The sequence below is a fragment of the Culicoides brevitarsis genome, chromosome 1, assembly GCF_036172545.1.
Source record: "Culicoides brevitarsis isolate CSIRO-B50_1 chromosome 1, AGI_CSIRO_Cbre_v1, whole genome shotgun sequence".
Lineage (NCBI taxonomy): Eukaryota > Metazoa > Arthropoda > Insecta > Diptera > Ceratopogonidae > Culicoides > Culicoides brevitarsis.
The window spans coordinates 19,809,346-19,834,742 of record NC_087085.1 but is presented as its reverse complement, the minus strand read 5'-3'; the positions used below and the strand labels follow the sequence as shown (position 1 = coordinate 19,834,742).

The 25,397-nt window shown below is 28.3% G+C and overlaps 1 protein-coding gene across 3 annotated transcripts in view; it reads left to right on the top strand.

Moving 5' to 3' along the window:
- LOC134827857 (atypical protein kinase C) overlaps positions 1-25,397 on the top strand; it is a 113,008-nt gene that overhangs the window by 54,317 nt on the left and 33,294 nt on the right. For all 3 annotated transcript variants that reach the window (XM_063840712.1, XM_063840710.1, XM_063840711.1), the window contains exon 2: positions 21,165-21,215. In XM_063840712.1, coding sequence (XP_063696782.1) covers positions 21,165-21,215 — 51 coding nt within the window. The remainder of the gene's footprint in view (positions 1-21,164; positions 21,216-25,397) is intronic.

The following is a 25,397-nucleotide window of genomic DNA, read 5'->3' as shown; positions in this document are numbered from 1 at the left end:
TGTATATTATATGTATATAATATGTATATAATTCGTATATTATATGCATATAATTCGTATATAATTTGTATATTATTTGTATATTATATGCATATCATATGTATATAATTTACATATAATTTATATATAAAAATTTTTTTATTCGAAATATCAAAAATTTGATCTTAAATTGAAGTTAAAATTGCATAAATTGAACAAAAACACTCTTATTAAGTTATTTTTTCATCGATTAATGGTAAAATTTTGAATTTTTAGTATAAAAAAAAATTATATAAAAACTATATGCATATTATATACATATTATATGCATATAATATACAAATAATATACAAATTATATACGAATTATATGCATATAATATACGAATTATATACATATAATATACAAATTATATGCATATAATATACATATAATATAGAAAAAATTAATTGTGTCCGCCACATAAAGATTCGATTAAAAAATTAGCAAATAATAAAAATTAAAAAAAAATTACAAAATAAAAAATTTAACTTAATTATGGTTAAAAGTAATTTTTAAAAATTCACTAAAATATAAAAAAAAGTCAAATTTAATTATATTTTGACTTTTTGATGATTTTTATGAAAAAAATAATTTATTAATAATTAAGCTAAATTAATCTAAATAAATTATAAATTAATTTTAAAAATTAATTTTAATTTAGCTGAATTTAAAAAAAATATTGTAATTATTTATTAAAAATATAAAAAAAAAGTCGAGGAGTTTTTCAATTGACTTTTACTAATTCTCAAACTTAAGCTTAAGCCAAAAGCTTTTGATGTTAAAATATTTTTGAAAAAATATTTTTATTTTTAAATCTTCTGAGTTTTTAAACAAAAAAATTTTTCGGCCCTAATTTTCACAATAAAGCTGCAACACCCCTGATTTCCATCAATAACAAAAAAATAAAATAATTCCAAATATTGAATCAAAACTCAATGACGACTGATTAAAGTCACTGCCTAATTTTCGTTTTCCTTTCATTTCATGGTTCAATGATGCCTTCTAATATTATTATTAAAACGGATGTGTTTGTTGTGTCTATGTTTTGATTGCTGCCGATTTTATATTGCAAGATATAGAAAAGAAAGAAAAAAAAATGAAATTTCGGATTATATTACAATCCCCTCCAGGCATCATAATATTCGTCAGCGAAGCAAAAGAAGGCGTAACTCCTTAGATGACTAACGAGTAAAATGAAGGGTAGGAGGCTAATGTGTCGGACAATAAAGACACCCATATACGACACAAACACACATACGCACACATTAATATATATTAGAAATTGCTGGATCAACAGCCACAGGCCATAATCAAATCATCAAATATCATCACAACCCTAGATTTTGTTTTTGATTGGTTTATCCCAACTGGCTGCGTGCCGATTTCTCCTTGCCGAGTTTGGCCATGCACAAAATCAAATAGACCGAATTCTATGAAATTGAGTTTAAATTGTGTCTATCAATATTTGAGAATTAGACTCTGGATTTAAGATAAATAAAGTTTACTTGTCTTGATGAAAATTTCTGTCTGCATCCTCGAATGTGCGCTGTATGTCCATTAGGAAAATTAATATTGCTTGCATTTCCAATAAAATCTCCGGTTTCAAAAGAAAAAGATGTCAGACCACAAAATTTAAATGTGCGTATAGCAGAGACCGGATAAAGAAATCATTTAACCTGAATATTTAAACGATGTCTTCTGAGTAAACATTTTCTTTTAATAACTTACCGAGCGAAAGATGTAAATCTCATCCACACTCCTTATGCGATAAAAATTTTTTTGTACGTCAAAGACATCAAAGTACAGGATTTTCATTAAAACTTTTCGTTATTTGTTCAAAGAAAAAGGGAAACTCGGTACATTTTTTCTTCCGTTCCTCCGTTTTTTTTTTCTTCTTTCGTACAGCATCGGAAAGTGATAAGAGTTTCACACAATTATTTGAGAACGAGAAAAAACGTGCAAAAATCTATATTTAAACTCAGGTAAATAACATTCTAAGCTGCCTGCCTGTCTTTCTTCAAAAAACGCACATACACACACATTTTATTTAATGTCACATTTTGCTGAATTCAATTGGATTAAGTTGGATGCTAAGATAGTACCTTGCTAGTAAAATGTGAATAGCAAATAGGATTTAACAGATTAAGGTATTAAAAGAGAATAGAGGGAGGGTTACGTGAATTCTAAGAAAAGAAGTGTAAACTACTACGCACCTACATGCACATAAAGTCCAAAACCATCAGATTTAGTGGTATAAAAATCACTATAGAGATTAATCGGACAACATTGACTAGGTAAGAGGAATCAGGACAACTAGGAAGGTTCCAAAAAATTTCTAAAAAGTTCTGGTTTCCATTAGGAGCCCAAAAAAGATTTTACAGAACACCCATCAAAGCTCACATTAAAAGTTGTCTTAAAACCTTTTTTCTTAAGTAACGATCAAAAAAGTCTTCGAACCGCGGTGATGCATCCTCAAACCAACTCAGTGACCGAAGCGCTCAATTCGGCATCATTGAACAAGGTCCTGAATGATAAACCTCCGGAAGTCGCGACCGAAGAAAAAAAGCTGTCAAGAAGTATACGATCCGCCTTATCGCACCTCCGCTCAGAATACAGCAGACTAACCAACAACTATCTGCACCGCATCGATGACAGTAATGAAGACAAATGCGACTTGTGCGGCGAAACGCCGCTTGACGTACACCACCTGTTCAACTGTCAAGAAAAGCCAACGGACCTCTCTGTCATTAACCTATAGCAGAATCCTTTGGAAGTGGCAAAATTCTTGGGACTCGAATCGGAAGAGTCAACTGCTTGTCTTACCGCTACAACAACAATAGCAAGAACAAGGAGGTACCTCTGCTGATTTTCTGTATCCCAATATGCAGATCTTTTTGTTAAGCCTTGTATGACCAGGAAGGAAAGCAACAATCACTCTGATTTATTTAACATTCATATTGAGTAACTCTTAAGCCCTTCTATTCACTTAGCGCATCTAACGGAAAAGCGTAAGGTTGTCGGTTCGAGACTCGAAATCTTTTCTGACTCCACTCGTGTTTAGAATATACTAAGATCTTTGAGAAACCCTTAGAGACCATCTGGGACCTTAGGGACCGGAAAAAGCTAAGACCCATTCCCCTGAGCTTACTAAGAAAGCTTACTATTCCAAAGTATGAGTACATTAGTACTCTTTAGAGACCGTGAGATCAGCCATCCTAGACCCAACCCTACCCAAAGTTTTACCAGTAAGGAAAGTAACAATCACTTTGATTTGTTTGACATTCATATTAAGTAACTCTTTAGTTCTTGGAGATCTGCATGGTACAAATGAATTCACATGACTTGATAGATTTCTTCCTTCATCTTCCAAATGAAAATTTCAATTAGGGGAAAATTATAATGGAAATTAACTAGAAATTTTTAAATGTTTCTCATGGGCAACATTTTACCTTGTTTCGTGGTTCCAGTCGAAGAAGTTGGTGGTTTTCTGTTCTGTGTGTTGCGTCTTCGACTAAAAGGAGGAAAATCAAGCGATTATGCAACACACACACAAATTTTAATGCATAAAAAGGTAAAACGAAGATACGACGATGACGACCGACATTAATAGCTAAGACAGCCAAAATGTGGTTTTTCTGAATATTTTCCGGATGAATTCCGGCCTATAAGCACCTGATCCATATGTATGTCTATATGTCGTCGCAACGGCAGCGAATGTGATAAGAAAAGTGTTGTGTAACCACGAATTTTGTATGTGTCTCCGACCAAAAAACCCGCACAATATTTGGCAACGTTACAACACAATTTTTGTCACATTTTCTTATAATTCTTCTTTTCCCTAGTTTTTTTTTTGCGTTTCGTTTTCATTCCGAGGAGGAGGAAAAAGTTACATTTAAGAAGGAAGAAAATGTAAATGTGTGTCAGTTTATCTATCGCTCCTCGGTCCTAAATAATCCACACGTATCATTGCTGACGTCGGAGACAGTTATGTGCCAAATATCCAAACATTTTAATATCCGAGACAGTCGTTGGCTAACGGGATGATAATAATAGGAAAATATCTTTTTGGGGCTTTGTAAATGTCAATTATGTGTATTATAAAACTTTCGGATTTCATCAGCGACCGATAATTTTTTTTCCCTTTCGCAACTCAGCCAACCACAAAAACTTGGCAAAAATCAAATATTTCGGTGCAACGAATGCTCTTTTTGCTGGAAAGAATTCTTTTCTAACAGTTTCAAAAAAATTTTTTTGGGCAAATCTCCCGTCGCGGCATGCATCGTACGTGTGTGTGCTCAAAGTCATAAATCCCCTTTCAAGAGTTTTCTGTTTGTTATTATCAACTATAATTCCTCTAATCTTATATGAAAAACGTGATAAATGTTTCTCTCATTCCCGAAAAAACTTTATAATTCGCCGCAGTTTTTGATCAATATTCAATAGATTTGACAGATGTTGCCAATGTGATAAAAAATAAAAACAGCTTTCGTGGTGACAACGACTGTTTTCCTTGATTTATCACAGTTTAAAAGTCGATTATGCTAATTATTTCTGCTATTGTGGCATTAGGATTTCTCCATTTTTTTCCGCATTTTTTTCTATGTGAAAAATTAAAGATAAAGCTAAAAGTCAAACAGGAAACAAACGTCATGGGGAACTTTTCAAGGCCATAAACGCCCGCATTCAAAATAGATAAAATTCGACTTTTTATTTATGTCTTTTTAAGATGCTACATTTCGCGCCGTAATTTGAAACATATTTTTTGTTCTGTGTGTAATAAAAAAATGCGTAAAAATTTACATAGAACATCGAGAAATAATTTTCATTCAAGCGTAATAAAATAAAAGGAAATTTCTCTATTTTTTGTTTTATTAATATTATATAATGTTATCATGATTTTACTGATAAAATTGAAAAAAATCAAAGAGAAAAAAAATATTAAAAAAAAAAATTATTTAGGAAAAAATAAAAAAAATTAAATTCATGCTTTTGAGAATTTCTAAGTAAAAAAAAAACTTTAAAATAAATTTTAAAAATTTTAAGTAGGGCTGTGAAACATTTTGGTTTAAACTTAAAAGACCTAATAAAAGTCAAATAAGAATTCTAAAATTTTTTGAATAAAGTGTAACTTTAAAAACATAAAAAGTCTAATAAATTTGGTCTTTTCGGTCAAATTTTTGAAAAAAAAAATTTGAATAAATTAAAATTTTGTTTTAGATAGATTGTCAATGATTTTTCGTTTCTTAAAGAAAAAAAGAGTCCAAAAAATTTTCTTAATATTTAAAAAACAATTTTAGGTTAGGTTTGAGGATGCGTCACCGCTGACCGAAGATCTATTGTTATCGCAACTTTTTAAATTTGATTTTTTTTATGAATTTCAAGAACTTTTAGAATATTTTGCCGTAATTCATGCAAATTCGCAAAATCAGTCAAATTAAATTTAAAAAAAAAATGCAAACACAGAAATAATCTCAAATCTGTTCAAGCAAGTGCAAATTTGAATGATTCGCGTGTTGGTCAATTACTCCAAGTTATTTCCATAACGATGCACGGGATATTTATACATACACAAAAAAACCACTTGCTTGTTTGTTTGCGTGAAGAAAGATCAAACAATATTTTTTCTTGATCAAAGAATTTTGTCGTCATCATATTTCTTCTATTTCCTCTTTTAACCTCAACTCAGTTTAGTGTACAGATTTTTCTTTTTGCAAAACAAAACAAAAAAAAAGGAGAAAAATCGATCTAACTATTTCTTGCATTTGATTTTTCAATCGTTCATTTTGTCCATTTCATTTGATTTTCTTCCTATTTATTTTCTCCGTGTTTCTGTGTCGTTCGGTTGAAACGGTCGACTGAAAAATAATAATAAAATAGCTCAATTTTTTTTTGTGCGATGTGCGCTTGTATCGTTTAACAAAACGGATTACAAATTGATTTTTATCGTCCAAATTGCATTATCTAAATAGCAATTTTTCCGAACTTGGTGCTATTGTGCCTGCGTCACACATCAAGACAAGCGAACAGACATCAAAGATGTTATCTCGTTTCTTGACCCTTTCAACATAAAAAAAATTGATGAAAAATAGGAAATATAAAGGCAAAAAAATGAAAAGAATGCCAGGAAATAAAGACATTTAAAAATTTCTTTTGGGAACATTCACCTGACATGTTTGGCTATTTTTCAATTATTATTAGCAGCAATTGCAAGACGAGACACCTTTTGCGATTTTATCAACTGGAGACAAAACCATTAAATTCACTTTTGTAACTCAAACAAAATGAAATAAATTTTCCGAAGAATTCTTGTCGTTTGTACTTCATAAAATTTTCTCTAGTTGCATTATCTGGAATCAATTCTTTGTAAAATGACAAAAAGACCCTCTGGATAGCTCAGCATTTTGCTGCAAAAAGAAGAAAATGCATGTTCAATTTTCTTTATTTATGTCGTTGTCATGTTGCGTACTTCAAAGGATGGCTCAGAGATAAGCGTAACAAACTTCTTTGTCCTACGGATTTTCTAAACAACATTATTTTATTGATGATGTTCTTGTGCACTTTCTAATGGACAACATCAAAAGAGCCTTTGACATTTTCTCATGTCGTTTCTATCTTTTGTTCCCAGAAATTTAATCAATAAATCTCCCGTCAAATTTGCAGAAAATTTTATTTATTTATTTATATTGACTGGAAAATTTTTCTTGACGTCACAAAAAAAATCGTAAATCTCTAAAATTGAGAGAATAAAAAATTATTTACAAAAAAAAAACTCATAAATTATTTTTTTTAATGGGAAGTACCGCAAATTATCGCGCGCGATGGTTACTTCGAGCTAACATTTTTATTATAAATTTTTTTTCCTCTTCCATTCATGCGATAAGTGGCAAAACAGCCACAAAATGCACCTAAAATTTTATTGAAAGAGGCATAAAGTCGACCCATTAAAAGACTTTCGTGTCTTACTCATTTAGCTTTATTAAAGGTGTTTATGATAAGAGAGAGAAAAAAAGGTAAAGAGAAAAAAAAATATTACCGCCAACGAATAATCGCTATGATGATCACCGGCTTTCTGCATGCATACAAACTAACTTAAATTAAGTTATATTTTTTTTGCCTTACTTTTTTTTATAATGCTAATAAATGGTTTTAGTACAAAATAATATCGGTAATAAAAGGCACCAAATATGGTCAGGACGTGCGAGCAGCTTCAATTGGTAACGTTTTTGTATGTATACGGAGTCAAATAATAAAATCTTTTTGAAAAAAATTTGAGTTTTTTTTGAAGAAAAAAGAATTAATTGAAATTTTAAAGAAAATTCTAAAGACAAACATAATTAAATTTTTCAAATTTGATAGAATTTGAATTTTCCGTTAACTATATCTTGGGATCAAAAAAAAAATAAAAAATAAACGACCTAAAATAAAATAAATAAAAATTACTGAAGAATATAAAGGATCAAAAAATAAAAATTTAAACAAAATAAATAAATAAAAATAAAATAAGTAAATAGTTAAAAATTCATTTAAAAACATTTAACTAAAAAATTGTTATTCATGTTTTAATATAAAACTAATATAAAAATAATAAAAAATTAAATAAAATAAAATAAAATAATATAAAAATATATTCTTAAATTACTATATTTATTTCTAAAAGGAAAAAAATATTTTTTTTTATTTTTAAATTAATAAAAAATAATTTGTTTAGAAGAAGTAAAAAAAAATTATTCAAATAAAAAAATTAAATTATTTTTAAAATTGACAAAAATTTAAATTAATTAAAAAAAAATAAATTTATTTTAAAAATGAGGGAAATTTAAGAAAACTAATATTTTTCTCATCGATTTTACAGCCCAAAAAGCACTCTCATTAAGATTGACAAGGAAAACTCTTTTTGTTAAAGTACGATCGTTACAATAAGCTAAGCTTATCTTTAAAGTTCTCCCAAAAAAATACACTAAAAAGGACAAGCAATGTTGTAAATTTACGCAATATGTGTCTTGTTCCTTTATTTTTTTCAACTCGGTTCTCGAGCTGATTTAATTTCCTGATAGGAGGAAACTTTTTTGTTCGAAAAATATTGGAGTTTTGTCTTTATTTACCAAAATCTAGGTAGACAAAAAAATAAAGGGAAAAACCTTTCCCATAATAAAAAAAAATCAAATAAAACAATATAAAAAAGATAAATCCATAATTTCTTAACGACCATTTCCCATGCACGGACATTAAAGAAAATTTATCAAGTGGAAACAAAAGTTACCTCGACTTGGATTGGATATTGATCTTTTTGTAATAATAATACAATTATTATCTCCAATCTATCTATTCCCGTAAAATGATTTTGATTCACGTTCGATCTGGCACCGAATGTATTGTTATTGCCTTTCTTCCTTTTTTTTCCTTACGCTTTAATATATAGGTCAATTCCCTGAAGATGCCGCCGTTCCCCTCTTACAACAATAATAAAAATATATAATGGAGAGAAAAAAAAATATGAAAAAGGAATAAAAAAAAATAATCGGAAACTTCCCTTTTTAATATTACAAAACATTAATTTTTGTTTGGCTGGCTCGTTAATGCCATTACTTGCAGAGGAGAGACAGAAATTTGTTTCACTTTTCCACGACGAAAATGATGATGATGATGGAAGATGGGAGGAAGAATGTGGGATGATCAGCACATTTCTTTTGTTTAATGTTTTATGCCCACTTCAATTCACACTTTATTCGTGATTTTCTGTACACAAAAATAAACTCGAGGCATTGTCTAGCGCCGCGTCGTGTCACACAAGAGCGAGAGAAGTCAAGTACATGTGAGTGATAAGAAGAGGACGCAAATGAAGTAACAGACAAAACAATAAAAAAAAATTTGCAAGATTATTTTCCGAGAAAAATGTCAACGATGATGCGACGCGACAAGGCATCGCGACAAGAACGAGAAACGTGGGAAGTAAGGGAAAGAAGAAGAAGAAAAAGATGGAAAACGACAATTGTAATAAAAAAAGACATATTGACGTCTCTTTGATTTTAATGATGTTGAATATTTATTCTTTATTGATGGCAAATATCGGGTAAAATTAATTTGCTTTGATTCGCAATTGATCGTTTCACAATTCGGATTTAATGAACCATTAATTTCACGAGTTCTTTAATTAAAGTCATTCGTTTCGAATTTTTTTTTCTTCGTTTCTACGGTGAAAGGAGGTGCCTAGTGTGCGTGTTTCTCGGGAGTTTCAGGCAAAAATTTAAATAAACAACGACAATAAATATCAACATCATGTTTAAATTGTTCCTTTTTTGTGTGCTGTTCAAACAACAAATAACAATATAGTCTCGCTCGGTCTCTGTTTTCTCTCATTTTCTTGCCCTTATATTATATAAAAGGCTGGAGCAAAAAAGAAAAATGTTTTCGATGTAAAGATTTTATAATTTATTGTAATTTTTCAAAATTTATTTTTATTTAATTCGTTTAATTTATTTATTAAAAATTTAATTAAAGTTAAAAAATTAAAATATTTAATATACAAATTTATTTATTTATTTTTTTTCTTTATAAAAAATAAATTAAAAAAAAGTTAATATTTTAAATAAAATACTTGTCTAAAAATTTTTTTTTGTTCTTTTCTTTTTAAAAAATAAATAAATTTTAATTAAATTAAATTAAAATTAATATTTTTAAATAAAATACTTAATTGACAAAAAAAAAAATTAAAACAAATTTTTCACTTAAATATTTTTTTTTGAAATTCGATTAAATCAATCTTCTATTTTAATTTTTAACTTTAACTTTGATTATTTTCTCAATTTGATAAATTAATACTTTAAAAAAAATAAATTTTAGTTCAATTAAATTTAAATAAATATTTTTTTAAAAAATAAAATACTTAAGTGACAAAAATGTTATTATTAAAAAAAACATTTTTAATTTTTTGTGTCAGAATGTTCTTAATTATTTATTAATTAAAAAATAAATTAAAATTTAATTAAATAAAATAAAATTAACATTATTGGTTTAGAAAATTTTTTGAATTAAATAATTTTTTAAATTGCAAAAAAAAATTATCTTAGAATAAAAAAAATAAATAAAAATAAGAAAATTCGAAACATTTTTATTTATTGCACTTACCTCTCAGTGAAGACGAAGAGAAAAACGAAGAAAAAATCCAGTTGTGCTTGGTTTGTGCGCTGCCAAGTAGTTGACATCATTTATAAAAGCATAAGAATGTTTCTCTAAATTAAATTTTGCGAGTGTACGAATGTTTTACAGCAACACCAACAAACACATCGAGATCCTTGAACGAACATATTTAATGTACAAGTTGTTCACATTTAAAAATAAAGGGATGTACAAATATTATTATTAAATAGATTGGAATTTCAATATTGTTGATTTTTGTTTTATTTTATTTTATTTGCACAATTTTCGGGTGAAATTCAAAAAAAAAGAGCTTTCGCTTCATTTGTGTTTATTCGTTATTTTTCGCATAATTCTTTTAATTTATTTATTGTTTGTCGACACAACTCGACTCGAGAATTTTTTTGGCACATTCTTTAAAAGTTTTTTTTTGCTTCGCAAAATAAAATTACTTTTCAACGCTTTTCCTCGAATTCTAATATTTTTTTGGCTAATTTTGATTTGGCATCGATGCAAGGACACCCGTTCGGCATCAAGCGCACGTCAGCCTTGTTGTAATTGATGAACGGGCATCGAGGCATCGCGTATCCGCATTTTCTCTCACTTTTCTCCAATGAACGACGCACAGCAGGAAATGTCGGACGTTGTCGAATGCCTCCGCCTCCTGCTCGAGTATTATTGAAAATTATAAAAGTCGTACTGACAGTTGTCGATCCATTTGGCGGGAAAAGTGGCAGTGACGTGGGAAAAGTTGAAGATCTCGTTCTGAAGGTTGTTGGACGTTGAGTAGTTGTAGTTGTGGTTGTCGTCGTTGTTAACATTTGTCTCAAGGGTAAAGTAATCAATTGAAATCTCGTTGCACCTCCGTTGGCAAGGAGCAAGAGTTCTGTGAATATTTGCGGTGCTACGGGTTGTTGCGATCGAATAAATACCGGACAGCTGCAAAATAAATAAAACACGAGTAACATCGCTGTGGTGAAATTACAATAAATGTGCCTCAAATTTGAAAATCTAAAATGAAACCTTAGATAATATTGACATTGGAAATGCAGTAAATTACACGTTTATCGGGCGAGCGAGAGCGCGTGAAGCTGCTAGCGTGAATAAATATTGGTTGGAGATGCAATTTAATGAACAAAAGCCACTCATTTAACACCCGATGGATGGATGGAGTGATGGTCAAACGTGTGTTTTTGCTCGTTAGAGAAGAGGTTACAAAATATTTTTGTGCGTTTTTCATTCAGGGACGGATTTGAAATATTTTAAGAGTCAAATTTTTATCGATATTTGAGGCAAAAATAAATTTTGTAACGAAATAACTTAAATTTTGCTTCAACAATCTCCTTAAGAATTTTATAAATTTGTCAGAATTAGCTTTGAGAAGGTTTTAGACCAGAAAAATTAAATATTTCGAGTAAGGTTCATTGCATACCAAAAATTCATATTTTTTAAAAGTTGAATTGATTGCATACTTTCGAAGACAAACATTTTTTTTACGGATAGAACGAAATTTACGGGTCCGATAATTTTTTGATAAATTTGAACTTTTAATAAAAAAAATGTTAGACTAAATTTCAGCATTAATTAATTTGGAAGAAAAATAAGAGATTTCCTCATCTTTATTTTAAATCTGTCTTTTTTTTTCTTCCAAATTAATTAATGCTGAAATTTAGTCTATTAAAAGTTCAAATTTATCAAAAAATTATCGGACCCGTTTTCATTTGTTTTATAAATGGAAAAAAAATATTTAAAATTTTGTTCTTCAAAATTTTAAAACTTGAAGAAACAAAAAAAATCTTGAGAAGGGATAAAAAGTTACACACATCCCTAAATTAATTCCATACAAATTGCCCCCTTTTAAAAATAGTCCGTCTCTGTTCCCTTCCATTACATTACCCCGAAAGTAAATAAAATTGTAAAATGGCACCTTTGACAAGGTTAGATGTGTAAACGTATAATTTCAGATTTTTACACGTGACTGCTCGCCATTGATTTAAGAGCAGGTAGCAAAAAGAATAAAAAAAAATAAAAATAAAGTTGTGACAATTTGATGCACAATAATAATTTGCAGTACAATTACCGTTTTTCTCCATGGATGGAACGGGGCATGTACATGGCAGATAAAATTCGTTTGCCGGTAAAAGCATTCTTCGGTTGGATGACGATGCTCCAGTTCTTGGAAGAGATGTAGTTGAGCAAACAATTTACATAACATTAAGTTCAATTTATGAGATTGTTTATGCTAATTAACCCGAGATTTTCTGAAAACACTTGGAGTCTACTCGGAAATTTCGGCGTGTTGATATAATCCTATTTTATTGTTCTTTATTTATGTTGTTTTCCGTAAGTTTGCTTATTTTCGCAAATGTCTATCTTCCTTCTAGTACAATGAACAATTTGGTGTCAGTGACGGGCTCTCGCAATTTTCGGGACTTGCGGCTATTGACCCTGAAAATTAATTCGTAGAATTTTTCGCTTGATTTGAAAAAATAATAAAAAAAATTTTAGGAATTTTTTTCAAATAATCGAAAATTAATATTGGACCTTGAAAGCCTAAGGAGAAGACCGCAACTGGCGAGTTTGAGTAAAAGACAAAAAAAAACAACAAGAACTATGATGATAACCATTAAGTAAAATTCTTCAATGCGAACGACTGAAAAAAGATGGTTGGGAAAGTTTTTATGGCGTATACAACTTGTATCTTCTTTGCGATGTCGTCGTTGTCGTTTCTCGTGAAGCACAGAGAAAAAAAAACACTCGAAGAGAACAACTACAATATTAATTATAAATTTTGAATAGAATTAAACCACTTTGCATGGATTAGATTTTTGTTGATGACGATAAGGAAGAAGAAGAAGAAGTTGTTACTACAACAACAACAAGAAACTCGTGAGCACAGAGTTAACAGATAAGGAAAATAGAAAAACTTTAACATGAAACAATTAAATTATTATTATTTATCTCCTAATGCAAATGGAAAATTCCCGCTACTTACTTTAGTTTTACCGCCTTTTGGCATAAACACGAGTGGAGTGCTCACTTATTGTGTTTGTGTGACTTGAGAAATATCACAGCTGCTGTCAAGAAGTTATTCTTAGGCAAAAATATTAACAAATGCACGAATAAAACACGCAATAAAATATGGGAAATTGAATCTACGAGAATAAAATGGGAAAAAGTGAGTTTTGATGATGAGGATTTAATGAAGGAGAGCACACACACACCCAGAGTTATTTAATCTCTTTTTATGGCATCCTTGCACAGTGGGCTCAAAAGTGAATCCTTGAGGTCATTAAATATTTTTTTTTATCAGGGTTACTAGGGGATCTAGGGGGAAGGGGGGTTGGAAAATCGTATTCAATGGACGACAATAAAGGGAGAATCTCAATTTTTTGTGCCCACTCGATGTGCAACGAGAGAATGTCACGAGATTTTCAAATCTAGTAGATCAGAAAAAGCATGTCTTTATAGAGATCCCTTCCCGAGACGCTATTAGAGGAAATTTCGAAGGCTATTGAGACAGAAGTCTTTCGATCGATGACGACATCAACAAATGTTGCTTTGCGGCGCGAACCAATCTCCTTGTTTCCGACACTCGCTAGACTTTCAGATGAAGCTTATTGAAGCACAAGGGACCCGCATAAGCGATCATACGGCTACCAAGAGTCGTTCTAACATTTGGGCTTCCAACCCTCAACGAGTCTCTTAGAGACTGTTCGTTGTTGCGAATGAAGAAGGAAGTATGGTGGAAAATCTCATCGTTCAGTATCGAGTTCAGTATATCATCTTGAGTTCTTCCTTCGGCAACACCCTTATTTTTCTGATTCAAAACCTTCTTTGAATTAAGCCTGAAAAAAAAACCCGAAACTATTCGTGAATCAAATTTTGCGTGATAGAATTTCAAAATTCCAATTTTAAAGATTGAAAACTTACAAAAATTAATTGAATTATGTGAAGAAAAATAATTATTTGCTTGGTTTGGCCTAAATTATAATTTTTCCGTTTTTTTTTAATTTTGGACCACCGTGCTCCATCCTCTGTTAGCTCTTCTAGTCAGTTCTGCAAAAAAAAAAACACAAAAAATTTTATGACATAAAAATTTTACGACACTTTTACTCAACTTTTTGCCTAAACAACGGGATTTGAATTAAATTGGATGGACAGCAGCGCGCACCTTTAAAAGCTTTTTGTGAGCAGATAAAAATATTATTTTCGGATTAAAATAAAATGGCGAAATATAAAAATAATTAAGGAAAATGTCCGTGGAGAACAAAGAGCTGTCATGCTGGCCATCCTAAACATTTTTTTTTGTATTTTTTATATATTTTTGTGTGTGTATATGTCATGAAATGGCCAAACTTATTTATCCATAGAGTAAAACAATAACCCTCTGTAGGTTTGTGTACGACGACACACTTTTATGCTTTCTCACTTTTGTTGAATTTATTATCTCCTCTGTGTTTTTCTTGTGTTCCCAATGTATTTATGGGTCAAACTTTCGTCGGTTGTGTATCTATTTCACTCTAAATGTTTGAGTTTTTCAAACAAAAGAGGATTGACTCTAAAAATTTTTCGTTCGTTTTACGATTTTACGGGCAACAGCAAGAAGGACGACAAATTTTGTGGACCATCAGTTAGTTGGTCATACATGAAGAACGTATCATTTTACGGCATCATGCTTTTAAAAGTTGAATTAACTGTCCGTGTGTTGAGCTGTTAAGGGTATTGTTGTTTTGATAATTTTTTTGCAGTGTGTATTTAATGTTTAGGAGGAAGTCGTAATTTTGTTCGGTTGTCTCTTGTTTTTTCGTGTCAAGTACCATGAGTAATGCGCCATAAAAGTTGATTAAAATAACAATTGCATAGTCCCCGCTTTTAAATTAATGTTGATGTGGTAATGATAAATGTTGGAAATGTTGATTAAAAGGAATGTTGTTGGGTTTAATTGAATTTTAGATCAAGCATCGCGTCGTCATGGAGTAACGTGGTGGAAAATGCAGAAAAGGCTGCAACGGAATGGTAATCCGTTAATTGCAGTCAATCATTTTATTTATCGTGGATGATGAATGGTTTTATTAAATTAACTTTCTGACATAAATTTTACAATCAATATCTTTTGTGTTTATTTATTCGCATAAAATTTATCCGGGTACGATTTAAGCTGCGAACATTTACAGAGTACATATTTTAATTCTTTTTAACTAATTTTTTTACCTTAAACTTAATTTAGGTTTATTTTTATTTAAAAATTTTTAAATTTTAGAAATAAAATTTGAAATTTTTTTAGATTTTTGAAATTTTATGAATTCTTCAAATTTTATAACTTTATTAAATTTTATTTATTTTTTTTTATTTTTTTATAAAATGATTTTTTTATTTACGAAATTTTTATTAAAAATTATTGAATTAAATTAGATTATTAACTAAAAATTATGAAAATTTAAAAATAAATTTTATAAATACAAAAAAAAAAAATAAATTTAATTTAATAATTCTAAAAATAATGAAAATCTATTAGATATTTAATTTTTTTTTAAATTTTTTTAAGTTTCATATTTATTTTAAATGAATAATATTTTTTAAAAATTGATAAATAACTAAAAAGATAAACATTTTGAAGATTTTAAGATTTTCGTCAAAATATCTAAACAAAAATGAAAATGTATAAAAAAAAATAAAATTTTTCAAAAAAATTAAAAACAGAATAAATGAAAAACAAAATATAAAAAAGCAAAAAAAAACTAAATAATTTTAAAAAAATTTACTAATTAAAAAAATTTTAAAAATTAAAATTAATAAAATCAAAATAAATTAAAGCAAAATATTTTAAATGACCACACTGTACTTTTATTTGATTAAAAATATCCGTTCATAAATATAATAAATTCATTATTATTCTTGTTTCGAGATTTACTTATCATGATCGGCTAATTTTCAATAATAAAAAAAAATAATTTCGTTGCTTGCAACATAAATAAAAATTGTGCGAACGGCGCGAGGGAGAAAATGATGCGATAACTGAACTGGAAAGGTCTATTGTATACGAGTTCAAAATTATAAATTAAATAATTGTTTATAGAACTTTAAATAATTAAATCATTATTGCCAATATTAGCACTTTTACGAGTTTATTTGATAAATATTAATTTTTTTCTGCTTCCCTAGCAACAATGGTCCATCTTTTTCAATCATTCGTAATATCTTATTTACAATAAAATTTAATTCCTTTTTTTTCCGTGATATTAAAGTGCGGCAACGGAAAATTTTTTGCTTTACAGACAATAAAATCGATAGAAATTGCTCCTTATATGGTCATAAAAGTCTTTATTCGCTCTCATTTTTATTAGTATTTCTCAATTTATTGCGATAACGTTCGTCTTAAATGGCCTTTTCGCGTCTCCCATTCATGAGTGTACGAGAGAAAAAGCTGTTTGTTGTTCGAATTATTGTTGATAACACGGTCGAAATATTTTTAAAAGCCTCGATTACACACGCCTGATAGATCTTTCCCGCATACAGAAGCGTTAGCAAACATTGTTTGCGAATCATTTACAGAAAGTAATTGTTAGCTCGAGTTTTTTTTTATAACCTCACTTGTTCTCGTTTGATGAAAACAATGGAAATTACTTGCTTCGGTAGGTCCGTTAATACATTAAAACAATTCCAATTGCTCCTGCATAAAATCGTTTTGCTCCTTCATTTCCATCAAATAATTGGAAAATAGCAAAAAAAAAATTGGGTTTTATCGTCTGCTTTGTCTAGCGATGATGCGGGGGAGACGCCTTGTTTATCTTCTACGTCAAAAAAAAAACTTTGAAATTGAATTTTTCTTTGTTCCCTTCTGCCCAAGCTGAAAATAATTTCATAAAACAGAGAAAAGTTATTTGTTTAAATGAAATAAAATTACAGAAGAACTCTATACCAGCAAATTGTAAAAAATGTAAAATATCAGGAGGCAAATTGAAAATCAAACTCATACAAAAATGTTTTGTACATTTGTTGTTGTTGTTTTTGTTGCAAAGTAATCAAATATAAAACTAATTTAAACTAAAATCGATCGTTGTTGCAAAAAACTAGGTAATTTTGGATTCTTGCATTTGAAATGTTCGAAAAAAAATGTGTTGTGTGAAATTATTTGCACAAAAGCTCGTTCAATTCCAGGGAAATTGATATCATGGGTGTTTAAAATGTAATCGAATTACGACAAGGGTCGTTTTTCTAGCAATACCGAGCATTTTCAGCACCACGTATTTCGACTTAAAAATGACTTGTAATAAATAAAAACCCGGAATTTGGTCTTCAGGACACGTACACAATAATTTTCTAATTCTATTATTATTACTATTAACTTTTTCTGGGTGTGTTCGTGTGTGAGATGATATGCATGCGGACTGCAGGAGACAAACTTCCTTTGTCTGAGGCGAATAAAATTATTTTTTTTTGTTTTTCTTTACCTGAGGGGGGAGGGGGAGATTTTTTTTTTAAATATTTTCTTTTTTTAATTTTTTTGAAGTTTATGTAAATAAATTAAAAAATTAAATTAATAATAAATTTTTAAATTAAAATAAAATTTTTAAATTTTAATATTTAAATTAAATTTAAATTTTTTATTATTTATTTTTTATTAAATTATAGATTAAATTTTTCAAATTAAATTAAATTTAAATTTTTCAAATTTTAAATTTAAATTTTTAAAATTAAATTGAAAAAAAAATTAAAATAAATTTTTTTTTTAAATTTAAATTTAATTTTTTTAAATTAAATTAAAAAATTTATTTAAAATTTTAAAAAAAAATTAAATTAAAAAATAAATTTACAATTAATAAAAAAAAATTAAATTAAAAAATAAATTTTTAAATAAATAAAAAAAATAATTTAAAAATCTAAAATAAATAAAATTTTAAAAAATAATATTTATGAAAATAAATAATTTTGGTCACGTGACCTATTTTTTTAAATTTCAAAAAAGCAAATTTAGCTCGATTTTTCTATGATTTTAATGAAAACTGATATTTTTTAATCAAAAAGTGTCAAATAATTTTCCATTTTACAATTCATTTTCATTTCCCAGAATTTCTTCTGGAATAATCGAAAGGAGATGACAAAAATTGAAATAAATAAATTAAATCGCCTAACTGAGTCCAGTGTAGTAAGAACAACACACAGACTGAGGTCTACCGATTATGGGTTACAAATATCACCTTTTTCTGGTTTTGCGGTCCAATTTAGACACAACTATTCTGTGGGAGAGTTTGGTGTACGTGTCAGTGAACAACAGGCACCTTTCAAGTTGTTAATACGTGTCTACCTGCCCGGAGCTACGTGTATTGTATTTGTAATTCATTTAAATTTGTTTATTCATTTGAAAAATTAAGAACCAAGTATCTCGGGGTACGTGTGTGCAGTGTGGGTGATGAATGTGTTTTATTTGTTTTTCGTTGTTCATTTTTTGCCTCCCGCACAATGTCGCCCCTTGGACTGCTGCTGCTGCTAAATAGACAGAACTTTCGGGTTACACAATCAACCAAGCAATAAATTGAGGCATTTTAAAAATTTTATACTCTCTGGCACACACACACACTGCACTAGGATATAATGATGTTGTTTTGTTCTTTTTTCATCTCTCTCCCCCACCCTCCCCTGTTCTCGTCCTCGGTCACATCACACTAAAATAGCAATAAAATTTTGTACAATTTGACCATTGGGGTGTTTTGTTCCTTGCCACAATCAAATTTAATGTGGTCATCGCAGTATCTGTTCGCATTATTCATTTAAATTGGGTCTGTTAGGGATAGAGACGACTTGCATTTGCCCCACTATTGCCTTCACATCACAATTTCGCCCGAAAATCAGCTATGCGTGCACCTCGCGCAGCATATAGGCGGATTATATCGTAATAGAATAACATTAAAATTTTAAATGGCAATAAATTTATCTAAACCACGATTTATTTTATGTCTGGCTCATGAGTGAGGAGCGTGTGTGTGTGCGAGAGATGCTTTGAAATAAAATAAATTTAACGTATGGTTTTGTTGTGTGATTATATGCATGATTTAAGCTAAAATAAGAATCATCATTAAATATTTCGCGCGAGTTGGATTTTTTTTCCTGTGCATGCCATTGATGAATTTTACCAGCAGTAGCAGAACATAAATCATTTTCATTCAGTCATTCATTTTTTTTTCTTCCGCGTTTCTATGAATTTTAATAAAAAATGAGGTTGTATTGTGGTTTTTATTGTCTATCTGTATAAAAAAAATAATAAATTTAAAACAATTGAAAAAAATTATAAAAATAAAAAAAAATTCTCAGAAAATAAATTGAATTATGGTTTAATTCGTTGAAAAAGATTTTAAATCGTGGTTTTTCGAGTTTCGAGGAAAAATGTGGGATAATAATGAAAATTCATTGTTAATCTGTTAAGTGAAGTATTTTTTATTAAAGTTAAATATTTCAATTATTTTTTCTTAGAATATTTTATTAAAAAACTGTAAATAATTTAAAAATAGATAAAATCTTAAAAATTAATTAATTCTTTCATTTATTTTTCAAAATTTTGACTTTTTTAATCAAAATGTTTTTTTGATTTTTTTTTTAAATTTTATAAATTATAAAAAATAAATATTTTAGTAAGTTATTAAAAATTATTTTTTTTAATTTTTAATTCAATGATTTTTTTCAGTACTTGAAAAAAAAAAAATTTTACTTTAAAAAACTAAAATTTAATTTATAAATTTCTTTTTTTTTATAAAATTTATTTTTTTAGATAAATTTTTATTTTAATTAATAAATAAATTGATAATAAAAATAATAAAAATTATTTAAATTAAATAAAAACTGAATTCAATTTTTTATTATTTTTTTTAAAAATATTTTTAAATTTAAATTTAGCTTGATTTAAATTTTAATTTATCAATAATTTTTTTATTGATAATAAAGAAATAAAAATTAAAAAATAATTAAAAATAAATTAAAAAATTAATTAGATTGAATAAAAAAAAACTAGATTCAATTTTTTATTATTTTTTATTTTAATAATTTTTATTTTTTAATTTAGAAAATTAAAATACACTCTAAATTTTTCACTTCATTTATCATGACAACTTTTTCCTATTCATTTTTTTTATTATTGCTGCTTTTAATAAACCAGCGCATTCAACACCAACGAAAGAATAAAAAAATCTGTCACTTTTTTCCTCGAATGAACTCCGCTCGTTGATTCACGCATTTTGATATTAATCGTTAAACATTTGTCATTCAAAAATGAAATCAAATAAAATAAAATATTTGTGCGACAAAGAAGATAGATCTCTTTTGTGTGTGTTCGCTTTTCTCGCATCCGCAGTATGTCGTGTGACACCATGGCGAATAAATAACAATGATGGCAACCTGAGAGCATTTTTATTTGTGAACGTAAACACAATCGACACACTCACTTCACTTTCATTCATACGATGAAAATGTGCGATTGTGAAAAATGGGCATGCGAAGGGTGTCAAAGAGAGAAGATGAATAGAAAAAGATTTTTATCATTTATTTTATCGAGACAACAGTTTTTTTCTGTTTTGCTTTATTTGCTTGCTCATTCGTATGGGATATTGAAATGTGTTTTTTTTTTGGTCCAAGACAAATTTTATATGGAGAAAACGGTTATGCGAAGGAAATGTTAATGAGATGTGAATCGATCGCTTATCGCGCCAGCAATTATTGATGAAGTTTGTGACACATATGCGTTCTAACCAGCAAAATCTTTTACAAATGAGGTCGTTTTTGATTAGCAAAAAGGTCAACAGTTCGATCGTTCAAAAAAATATGCAAATCATCAACCTTTTTTTCTCTCCTCTTTTTTTCCTACATTCGAGATTTTGCGTAAATTTCGCTTAGCAACTCCCTTTTTTTATACACATAAAAATCTGACAATTTGTTAAGTGACTTGATAAATCACGTTTATGAAGCTTGTGTCGCTAAATGTAACTCTTTTATAATATTTTTTTTTCTTTTCTTTTCAGTTTTCCCTAATGTACCATCAGCACCGGGAATGTCATGCGTCGGCGAAGACCGTAAGTACCTACAGATTTTTTTTTTCTTTATCATCAAATTGCTTTTATTTCTCTCGTTTTTACCGCGTTTCCACGAAAAAAATGTGATTTTACCTGGTTAATGGATTGACGTTGTTTGAACTTTTCTTAAGTCACGTGGCTTACAAGTTTTCCTAGATCACGTGGCTTGGAAATTTTTTAGACCACGTAGAACTTAAAGAATAGTCACGTGGTTTAATTTTTTTAATCACTTGGTTTAAAAATCTTCTCAAGTCACGTGATTTAGAAAATTTCAAGTCACGTGGTTTGAAAATTTCTCAGTCATTTTGATTTAAAAACTTTTCAAGTCACGTGGTTTAAAAAAAATCAGATAATGTGGTTTGGAATTTTTTAGATCACGTGGTTTGAAATTTTCTCAGGTCACGTGATATGAAAATGTCTCAAGTCACATGGTTTGAAAATTCTTTAAATCACGTGGTTTGAAAACTTTTAAGGTCACGTGATATGAAAATGTCTCAAGTCACTTGGTTTGAAAATTCTTTAAATAACGTTGTTTGAAATCTTTAAAGGTCACGTGGTTTGAAAGAATTTCTAAATTGAAAATTTCTTAAGTCACGTGGTTCGAAATTTTTCTAAGTCACGTGGTTTAAATTTTTTTCAAGTCACGTGGTTTAATTTTTTTTTCAAATCTTGTGGTTTAAAAAATTTTCAAGTCACGTAGTTTAAAAATTTCTTATGTCACGTGGTTAAAACGTTTTTAACGAAATCAAAAAGCGATACCATCGTTGCTTTTTCTCCAAACGACAAAATTCTTTTTTTGTTTTTCAATGAACATTATTTACCTTTTGCTACACAAAGCACCATGATTTTGTGTCATAAACAGGTGTAATCATCGTAAAGACATTCACTACACCAACACGTGTTACTTCCACCTTTTGGGTCACTTAAATGACAAATATATTGAGATTAGTTGTGTTCGGACAACCGGAAACGTCGTCATATCTCTCGCCTTTTTTTCCTCTCTTTTTCCAAACAGATCGAACGTAATTTGATTTCTTTCTTCGACTTTTTTTTTACGCTTGAACGAAAACGAGGTGTTAGGATTAAATTTCTTCTTTTGTTTGAACGACGTCACACACACACACGCCAAATGCCTCGTTAATGGAAGTTTTTCCTTGCAATTCGGATGATATTCCATAAACAAACTTTTTTTGCTGTCGTCGTTGTTGGTTGTTGTTGTTGTTGTGATTGTCGTCCAACTAATAAGAAAAGTTTTCATTCAGCTTTCATTTTGGGTCATGCTCTCGTCGTCGTCCGTCTCATTAATTTTTCAGTAATGGCACGAACAGAACTACAACAACAACAACGACAAACAATCATCGCACACGTACAGGACACCATTTTTTATGAGAAAAAAGGTTTTGACCTAAAAAAAGAGGCACCCTTTTATTTCCGATGGGAAAACTGTTGTGATATGCGTATAAAATTCGGCACAAAATTTCGAAACAAAAAAAATCTTAAATTTTGTGTGTTTTTTATTTGCACAGAGGAAGAAAGGAAACACAGCTTGACCAATACGTTTTTGCGGAAAATTGGAGAAAAAATCTGGAAAATATGACCTGAAAATATTAAATATTAACTAGTGTTGTTTTTAACTGTGAATTGGACAGAAATATCACCTGAAAAAGGGCTCGTATTCGTTCCGAAATCCTTTTGTCACGAAAACAAACAAAATCGGGTGTTGTTTCAACCCTCGGCAAGGATTTCATTTCAACGAATGTGTGTCTATGCACTTCTTTTATAATTTATTATCCAACTTTACTTATTTTTTCGGTACACAGACTCACACAAAAGTGACTGTGTCGTCTGTCTCAGCCATTCATGCTTTACAAATGTTAATAAATATAAAAAGTACATAAAAAAAAGAACAAAAACCAGTGCAAAAATGTTTATGTGCTTTCAGTTTTAGCGACAAGGAATTTGTAATACAAAAGTGAGCAATTTACAGGCTTTTCGCTCTCTTTTTGTAGTCCCGTACAGAAATAAATGAATGCTGTTTATACACAAGAGATACATCAGGAACAACATTTTAGAGTGCTTACCATTCTTTGAACAGGGATGAAAATTTTTTTTAAGTGAAAATAATTGATTTAAAAAAGTAAAAAGTTAAAAAATAGGTTGAATTAATGAAAATTAGGTATTTAAAAATTATTAAAAAATAAAATATTTTTTTTTCTACAAAAATTAAAAAAAAAATAAAAATCAAAGCCTTCCTTTAGAAAAAAAAAACAATTTTTTTTTTAATTCAAAAAATTAAAATTATTTTTTTTCAAAAAAAAAAAAAAAAAAATAATGTTTTTTTTTAAATAAATAAAAAAAATTTAATATTTTTTTTAAACAATGAAAATATACCTATTTAGTTTCAAAAAATAAATAAAATTTAAAAAATAATTAAATTTTCAAAAAAAAAAAAATTTCAATTAATTTAAAAAAGTGTAAATTGTTGGTCAAGGCTCTTAAGGTTCAAAAAAAATTTTTCCTGAATTTTAGTTTAAGCCATTAAATTTAACTTAAAGATGAAAAATGTTTGCATCCCTGTCTTTAACAGTTAATTCTCTGCGTTATTTCTGACGTAAAAAAAAAGAAAAAAATGGAGATGAAGGACAAGGTGGAGAAGGACATAAAAAATAATAAACAGTAAATAAATGAATATCACCGTTTTTCTCCTTTTCGTCTAATGTACTTGCTTGGACTCGCAAAAAAAATTACAAAAGAATGAGAAATAAAAAAAAATTACAACATTGTACAAACAAAGCAATAAATCCTTATCAAAAACGTGCCTAGACTTTGGACATCTAGTTAACGCACACACCAAACACAGTTTTAATTTAATCATTTCATATTTTTTCTCGGATTTAATGGATTATGACTACGGTTGTACTACTTCCGTTAACTACTAAAGTGTATTATTATATCTCATCTTATGTTGCGTCTTTTTCACGTTTTTTCTCATTTTTTCTTTTCTTTTCACGGAAAAAAGTCATGGTCCATTTTTTCCACAACTGCCGCATCTTAGTGTGGAGTGTTGTAGTAGTTGTAATAATAATAACGATAATGAATGTGTCTATTCTTTGTTTTGCTTGTTCCCTATTTTTTCCGCATTTTTTTATGAAATTTTGTTAAAATGTTCTTCATGTTGTCCGTAACGACGCACGTGAGATCAAGATTAATTAAAATAATGTGAAAGTGAGAAAAATTTACTAAAATCAGATTTTTCTTTAAAAAAATTTAATAAAATGGCTCAAAATTATGAAAAAATAAAATTAAAACAAAATCTAAAATATAAATAATTAGTAAATAAATAAAAAATAATTTAAAAATAATTAATTTAATTTAAATAAATTAAATAAATAAAATATTTTATTAATTAATTTATTTAATCAAATTTAATTAATAAATTAAATTAAATTATATCAAATAAATAATTAAATTAATTATTTTTAAATGAAACTTAAATTTAAAATGAAATGAAATTTAAATTTAAATGAAATTAAAAATTCTATTAAATTTTAATATAATTTACTAAATTACAATTTTTGCAAAAAAAAAATAAATATAATTTTTGAAGCTAAATAAAAAAAAAATATAAAAACTTAAAAAAAAATAAAGAAAAAACAAAAATAATGTTTTCATTGAAAATTTTTAAGAAAAAAAAATAAGTAATGAAAATACGTTTATATTATATTTAATTCGCAAAAACTTTTAATTCCAATTCTTTTTATAAAACACAAAAAGTACAAGAAATGACAAGAGCATTCCAACAAAAAAAAGCAAGATAAGATGAAAATGTAGATAATTATTTTTAATTTTTTTCTCTTTATATTTTTTTGTGTTTGTCGAGCATAATTAACAGGAATTAAAAAAACAACAACGCCACTTTTTCTCTCATATTTTTTTTAAGTAAACAAATGACCTTTTTCAATGTCACAAGCGCTCTTCTGTAAAATACAAAAAAAAATCCGATGAACAATGGTGGAAAAAAGTATCGCAGGAATTAAACTTTTAAACAAGAAAAAAAACAGACGAAAGCCAACAACAAAAGACCTACACATCAAGAAAAATTACCTGAGGAAAAATAAAATTTACTCAAAAATAAATTCACACGTCCGTGCAGGTGACTACAGTAAAAAACAACAACAACAA